Source organism: Hippoglossus stenolepis, chromosome 1 (genome assembly GCF_022539355.2).
Source record: "Hippoglossus stenolepis isolate QCI-W04-F060 chromosome 1, HSTE1.2, whole genome shotgun sequence".
NCBI lineage: Eukaryota > Metazoa > Chordata > Actinopteri > Pleuronectiformes > Pleuronectidae > Hippoglossus > Hippoglossus stenolepis.
This window is the reverse complement of record NC_061483.1, coordinates 18,035,431-18,043,450: the sequence shown is the minus strand read 5'-3', so window position 1 is coordinate 18,043,450 and position 8,020 is coordinate 18,035,431. Positions and strand designations below refer to the sequence as shown.

Sequence of the window (8,020 nt, the reverse complement as noted above, 5' to 3'; positions counted from 1 at the left end):
TCTTAGCAGCTTGTGCCACAATAAGCAAGTTCCACATTCCAGGAGAGAGAGAGAGAGAGCGAGAGAGAGAGAGTGTGTGCGTGCGTGTGTGACGGCGGGAGAGAGAGCAGCGATGTCTTGATGGATTATTGGATGGACCTGGCTGTCCATGGCGCAGAAGAAGTCTAATATTCGGACATATGCTGCGGTGAATTGGACAAACTGATGTTGCAACTGACCACTCAGCCGCGTGAATAGAGAGGTAAGGCACAGTGAAGTGATGATATTGTCTTTGTGAGATATTATCCCCTGGGTTCTCCAACGCATGGATTTATCACTCGTGCCACACTGTTGCGCTCACTGTACAGCCAAACTACCCTGTTGTTGCGAGTGTGCCAAATGCATGGACTTTGTGCACGTTGGGTTATAAATGAATGTTTCCTTTAATAACAGTCATTAACGCACAAGTGTGGCGAGCTTTATTTGATGTACTAGGAAAGCGTTTATTGAAACTGTAAGATAAGGTTATCTGGATACTGTGAAACTTGCCAAAGAGCGATATGATGCATGATTATTAACTTGAGTCTGCTGATGCTCAGAGAGCCAATTGCCTTAACAGAGAAAATGAATACCTGACCTTAAATCTGAAATGCAGGCTTCAAAAAGGTTAAAATAAAACAGAATTAAAGCAACTCTTATATGAAACCCCAAAAGAAAAATAGCCTATTTCACATACAGTGGAAGAATATGTCACATAGAGGTAATGTCTGTTGTATACTGTGTTTTTTTGCAAGGCAGAAATACACGCCACATCTTTATACATGTATAAGATCCACCAGTCAGTCTCATTACGCATGACGCACAAAGTACATCCAGTCATATAGAAAGTTTCTGTCAGCAGGTGAACAGGGAGGAAAACATGGACGTCGACAGTCTTATTCAACACATTGAGCGAGACACGGAGGCCACTTCATTTCCCTTATCAGTCACCGCCGACTGGAGGGAGGACGGGAACGAGACCACTGGGAATCAGTTCCAACAGCCAGACTGGCAGGTGAGAGGAACACAGAGATCACAAGTTGAAGTCGGTTGGATATAGTCCTCAAATGTTTAAAACCTAAAAAGCCTATTGTCTATAATCTAGCTGTGACATAATGGGAAGTGGTGAAATAAATTAAATTGAAATATAATGAAGTCCACTTTGAAGTTATTTTGACAAACACTTGCAGACTGATTTGTCTTAAAACACAACCAGTGATTTTAAATCTACAATCCACAATTTAGGACATAATGTTTTATTGTTATCTTGTTGTCAGAGTTAATTTGGCAGTTTATAATTTTGATTGTCCTGCTGCCCTTTCCTGTCCTCCTCTCCTCTCCTCTCCTCTCCTCTCCTCTCCTCTCCCTCTCCTCTCCTCTCCTCCTCTCTCAGGTGGCTCTGTGGGCTATAGCCTACTCCCTGATCATCCTGGTGTCCATCACTGGAAATGTCACAGTCATCTGGATTATCCTCGCTCACCGACGCATGAGGACCGTAACCAACTACTTCATCGTCAACCTGGCCTTCTCCGACGTCTCCATGGCAACCTTCAACACCCTTTTTAACTTTGTCTATGCACTTCACAACGACTGGTACTTTGGTCTGGGCTACTGCAGATTTCAGAACTTTTTCCCCATCACTGCAATGTTTTCATCAATATACTCCATGGCTGCCATCGCGGTGGACAGGTAAGAAAGATTGTGCAAAGACCATAACAACTACAACTTTGAATTGTCTCAAATAGAATTACATTACCATTAAGCTGATACTCTTACATCCAGAATGACCTCGGCTCCAACAACCCCCCATTTAGCAGCTGCATTATGCAAATGGTCAAAAAGGGCTGGATGACCAGCTACTCAAACAGTCAACCCAGCAGTACGGAAAACAAGCTGTATTAACAAATAACCCATTTAACTATACTACATTATCTTTACTGCACCATCTGCCATTGCTCTGTCTGTGGATTTCAATTATAGAGTGCACTGTAAATGTGCTTTCAGTAATATGTGATCGATCTGACATTTAATTAATAGTTAAACAACAACTCCCTGTGAAGTGGCCAGTCATTCAGACACTCCAGCTTCACTTGAAGCATCCTCAGCTGCAGGAACTGTCCCCCCCATACAGATGAAAACGCAGCATGAAGGAGATACAGTATGGGTCAACAGGCAGCACAAGATACAGATGTCATGAATGCTCAGTGGAGCTTGAAGTTTCAGTCTGTAACACGGGACTCAGTTAACACTTCACACTCAAACGTGTACGATCTGATGCTACAAGCTACAGCAGGTCAATAACATGCTCTTTATGATGCTTGTGTTCATTTTAGAGGCCGCTACATTCGACGGCAGGTGTTTACAAATTTATGGACCACGCTCATTTGCATGCACAAAGGGAACTTAAAGTTGATATATTTCAGTCCCGCACAACAACAGTAATTATAGCCTCACAAAAGACCACAGAGTTGAACCTCACTTTTCCCGACACAAACTGAAGCTTTTAAACTAGAGAGGGATGATGTATGAGGCTGCATTTCAATCCAAAAACTTACTCTACATACACTGTGATGCAGTTGTCTCAGAGGAGAGAGTTTCATGAGATGATCATACGTGTTCCTGACAGACGTTGTTGGCTCACTGTGGCTCAGGGCAGGTGTAGTGATGAATGTGCCGCGACATGCAGGAATCAGACCGGGTGGGATATCTGGTCACAACGCGACAATGCATCCCCATTAATTTCCAGTTTGTGGAATCCTCACTTTACGTGACTTTATTGAGCTGTAGCGTGTCATCAGCTGCAGGAGCAACTGATTCAATCACACAGTAAATAGGTAAACTGTGAAACATGATCCACATTCATTAAGAGACACGAGACGTGCGTTGACCGCTGCTGCAGCAACAGCAACCCTGAAGGGGGGTTTCCAGATGTGAGGCTGATGTGACAGGTGCCAATCGAAACACCGCGAGGTCAATGGAAGTAAGAGAGAAAAGGAGAAGTGAGAGATAAGGTTGATGTAAAAGCAAGTGAAAGAGATTATCAGTGCTTATGTGATACAGTGTTTTTCTGATTCATGGTTTATTATTTCACTTGCACTTGTCTTATACATTATTAATATTTTTCAGTTGTGATCTCTTTAGCTGTTCTAACCACATCAGCCAGAAACGATGCTGTAACAAATTGGAATTTCATCTTAAATGAAAATCATTCTATGCAAGATCACAGTATGATTATCCATAGAAGTAAAAATGAGATAACAGAGGAAGAGCATTTCAAATGTATCCATGCTGTCAGTCCTGAATAATTCAGATGAATGATTCATAGTCATGAATCATTTGACTATAATGGTGATAACACTGAGCAATGATGCCAAGCAAGTATTGAATTACTTTGTCTAAAATTAATGGTGAGTCACCATGGCCATCAGGATTATTGGTTTATTATCATTATTTCACTTAACCATTTGATGCAAATGACCAATGAGTATTTGCTTTAGTTAATATCAGTTTCAGGATTATTCAGTCTCTTCCTCTTGAAAGTTAATTCACAAAATAATTTCTCGGAATCCATGAAAATCACTATGATAAATATGCAGGATGTGTTTTAAATTTGATGATAAAGATCTGCAGTTTCAATTCGCTCTGTCTTTGAGTTGTTTATATTGTAGAGATATGATAGAGGGAGGAATGAGATGTTGTGATCATAACTTTGGTAAATGGCGGAGAAAGCGAGAGAGAGAGAGAGAGAGAGAGAGAGAGAGAGAGAGAGAGAGAGAGAGAGATGGGCAGATAATAAATCTTTAGAATTTTTAATCAAATGCAGATTTATGCATGATTATGTCTCTGCTTGTTGCCCATTCGATTCTTCAAGTGCCTTGAAACAATCGACTTTGAATTAAAGACAAGAGACCTTTCATACATCGTTATTAGTTTGAATTATGGGATATTTATTTATCTTGACATCATTGTAAAGCTTATTAGTTTAAGCAATTTATCTTTTGAATACACAATATGAAATATAACACAGAAATAACTTTAAATTGCCATAAGTAAAAATATTAGATTTTTAAGTTGTTACCTCCCATCATGTCTTGACTCAGCGTGGTAAAGAAGTCTTTTTACCACCTGTGACACAGATTTCCAAGCAGACATGGGGTGTAAGAGTCACACTTTACATCTATTCCCCTGAGTTCCATCAGATATCTGACTGTACGTCTGCAGACAAAGACGCACAAACACGTACACAAATAAACCCTTCGTTGCTTTCTCAGGTATATGGCCATCATCCACCCTCTGAAGCCCCGCCTCTCCTCCACCTCCACAAAGGTCGGGATCGCTCTGATTTGGATCGTGGCGATTTCATTGGCCTTCCCTCAGTGCTACTACAGCGTGACCCGATTTTATTACCCCAGGACCGTGTGCATGGTCAACTGGCCTGATGATTACGGAGGAAAACATCAACTGAGGTGAATAAACAAGATTAATTGAAAGAAACTGTGACATTTACAACAAGGCCGATCTATAACATGAAATAACAAGCGGTCTATTTTCCACACATGCATGGAAACATGGAACATATATCTGCTTGTGAGTGAAGACACACTATTTACTGTCAATATGACATGATACATTTTATTTATATATATATATATACTAACTCAAATAGCATTTATAACATAACACCTGCAGATCAGTGTACAGCAAGATTTTATAATTATAAACCTGTCAGCCTTCATATAGGAGAGCACAGTTATTACATTTGAATGGTTCATGTCCTCTAGTGTGCCTCTTTAGCACATAATGACTGATACTTCCTGTTACAGAGTGAGTACACTTCTAAAAATAAGAAGTATTTGTATGCAGTTATGTCTGCACCTGTAAATGTCAGTCCAAGTCAGCACATGGAGTGGGTTGTTATTTCAGCTGAAGACACTTATTAAACATTCACAAAATGTGGGATGAAAATATGAAACAATTACTAATGAACCGTTCTTGTTTTAAAGACTCAAGAGTCCAAGTATGCAGGATTATTAGACAATCCAACGATGAAGTGCTCACAGAGAGACATGAGCATCGACAAGCACAAATTTGAAATCACACAAATACAAAAAGATTCCACTGGTGTGAATGTACAAAGTGCATTACATAACAAAAACATAACCCCTCCATAATCCACCCACAGAACAAGATGAGAATAGGATCAATAGCACAATAACAAAGTATTTTGTTTTTGTGTAAAATGAATAAAAACAGAAATGAAAAGTAGGATATTAGAAGGAAAACTTAAATAAAAATAAAAATAGAGTAAAAGGATATCTGCATGCCGCTGATGATCAGTGAGGACAGAGTCCAACGTCTGAATCTATTGTTTATTTGTTTAAATCAGTTTCCATCTCACTCTCTCTTTCTCTTTCTCTTTCTCTCTCTTTCTCTCTCTCTCCTTCACCCACTGTAGTTACCAGTTTGCATTGATATTGCTGATCTACGTCCTCCCTCTGCTGGTGATGCTGGTGACCTACAGTTTGGTCGGCCAAACGCTGTGGGGCGGACACATCCCAGGGGAGGCGACAGAGCATTACCACAGCCAGATCACAGCCAAGAGAAAGGTCAACACACACTTCCATTTGTTCTGCTGTTGGAAACAAGGACTCTGCCCTTTTAATGTGTCTCTTTGATAAAAATGCTCAGACAAGCTGGAATAGATTTAGCTGAGCTGAAGAAAAATGAGATGCCATGTAAACAAATAGCTGAAAATGAAAAAAACAGCAGTAACATGGGTATGTATCATCAGTCTGTGATTCTCTATAGGTGGTGAAGATGATGGTTGTCGTGGTGATGACCTTTGCCCTCTGCTGGCTGCCCTACCACATCTACTTCATACTGGGATCCTTCAACAGAGACATTTATAAACAACATTACATTCAGCAGGTCAGCAGCTGCCCCTCTGCCTGTTATCCACACTATACAATCTGTGTTGTCTTTTTACTGGGCTTCATGTTTCCTCTCCTCTCCAGGTGTACCTGGCCATATTCTGGTTGGCGATGAGTTCCACCATGTACAATCCCATTATTTACTGCTGTCTAAACCAAAGGTAAAACAAAATTAGAAAACCTCAAGTTCCATCATCCCCCAAAACAGGAAGCAGAAAAAAACCCCACTCTGCCGTCTTTCTGCAGGTTCCGTGCTGGTTTCCGTCACGCCTTTGCTTGGTGTCCCTTCATCAAATTGTCGGAGGAGGACAAGATGGAGCTGCAGCACACACACACCTTCAGAGTCACCATGACACGCAGCCACCGCAACGACGCCTCGTACACACGCGCCTCGTACTCACGCGCCTCCATCAAGACAAACGCCCCCGACTCAGACATCAAAACTGAGCTGAACCCGGAGAGCGACGCTTGTGTGCGTCTTGACAAATGCACGTCAGCGTACAACACACACAGGGTGACGAGTCCGGATGACACAAAGTCAGCAGCTGCCAACCACTGAAGTCATGATGAGGACACCCTTAGTGGGAAGACAGCAGGGCTCTTCTGCAGAGCTGAACTCCACAAAGAGGCCACCGACAGCCAATCAGAGCTGTTCAAACTGTGGCAACGTTCATCCACCTGGACAGGAAAGTTACTTAACCATGTGACCTGGGACTATGACCATGTTTTTATAACAGAGATAAACGACTCTATGTGAATTAGAAGCTGTTGCTGTTAATGCCAACGTGGTCATATCAACATGTGAAAATACATCTGCACACTGATTAATAAGAACATCTGATTCTGGCATTGTTGGCGTTTGCTGCTGGGTCTGTACATAAATCCGTCCATCTTTCATCTCTTTCTCTTGCACCTCCCATGCTCCATCTTCTAAATCCTTCCGTCACTGTTGCTTTTCTTCTTCCCTCTCTTTTAAAGAAAAGCTGCTAACTATGATGTTCTATTGAAAGTGTACAGTTCTTCTTAAATGTGTGGTTACTGGATTTCTACTGGCATCAGCACCAAGCATTATTGTTGTTGCTTTTCTATGTTTTTCTTGCTTTTGGCTGCCACTGAACCCAGAACTGTATTTTCCCTTTATTTCCTGTTTATCTCCATTCGTCCTGCACATAGTGATTCACTGGTTACTCACTTTAATGAAGAAAACTCTTTTCAACCTTTTAAAATTCTCTTTAAAGTGCAATACGTCTTTGAAATCTCCGTCACGTCGTCTGGGGTCAAGAAGTGTGTCTCGCGTATGTTGTGATTTCACTGGTTCAGACATCTGTAATATTTCTCATGGTCAGTGTAGAGTCCTGATTAAATGTTAAGTGCTGCTACTGAATCTGATGTGAAATGTAACATTGACATCTACTGAGAATATTCATGTGAAATATGCTGATGAAGTGCAAATGTAAATATATGCAATTGGTGTGATGGTTGCACATTTACAGTCAGGTCATTATCTAAATAAAATATAAAATAAAAAGAACACAGCCTGTCAGTGTTTCAGCGCTAACATTTCAGATTGTAATAAAAACGTTTTGATTCCTTTTAACTATCAATATAATATAATAATACTTTAAACTTTCAAAATACACACAGTGACGATGTAAAAGATCTTTATTCAACATGAAAATATAATATTATGTGCTTAATAAATGTGAAGATGGTATTAACATTGCAATGCTGTGATCACCGAACAACTTTTTCAGTATCCAGGAGAGATCCCATTAGAGTTTTGTCGTTTCGCACATGACTGCTCAAATTTAAACTGTGGTAATAGCCATTTTGTTAACGTCTGTTGCCCCCAGCTAAAAGAGCATCAGGGGTCTGGTTCAGGTTTAGAGCTGGAGCAGTTTTATCAACAACATGTCAGACTAATGATTACAGACACGAGGGCTGGAGCTCATGTTCGTCTTACCTCCACCAAGGAGGTTATGTTGTTGTCTGCGTTTCTCTGTTTGGTTGATTGTTAGCAAAATTACACAAGAAATGCTGATACATGCGAGTGTGTGAAATTGGGTTTCATA

General features: G+C 40.7%; 1 protein-coding gene across 2 annotated transcripts; it reads left to right on the top strand.

Moving 5' to 3' along the window:
• On the top strand, positions 1 to 7,499 carry tacr2 (tachykinin receptor 2). 2 transcript variants are annotated; one of them, XM_035164908.1, is made up of 8 exons: positions 1 to 241; positions 881 to 1,033; positions 1,412 to 1,707; positions 4,290 to 4,484; positions 5,474 to 5,624; positions 5,827 to 5,946; positions 6,033 to 6,109; positions 6,195 to 7,499. In XM_035164908.1, exons 2-8 carry the CDS (start codon positions 899 to 901, stop codon positions 6,505 to 6,507), a joined length of 1,287 nt encoding a protein of 428 aa, XP_035020799.1. In that variant the 5' UTR covers positions 1 to 241; positions 881 to 898; the 3' UTR covers positions 6,508 to 7,499. The 2 variants fall into 2 exon arrangements, with proteins under 2 accessions (XP_035020799.1, XP_035020792.1); XM_035164901.1 differs by having other exon boundaries at positions 878 to 1,033.
• The last annotated feature ends 521 nt before the right edge of the window (positions 7,500 to 8,020 follow it).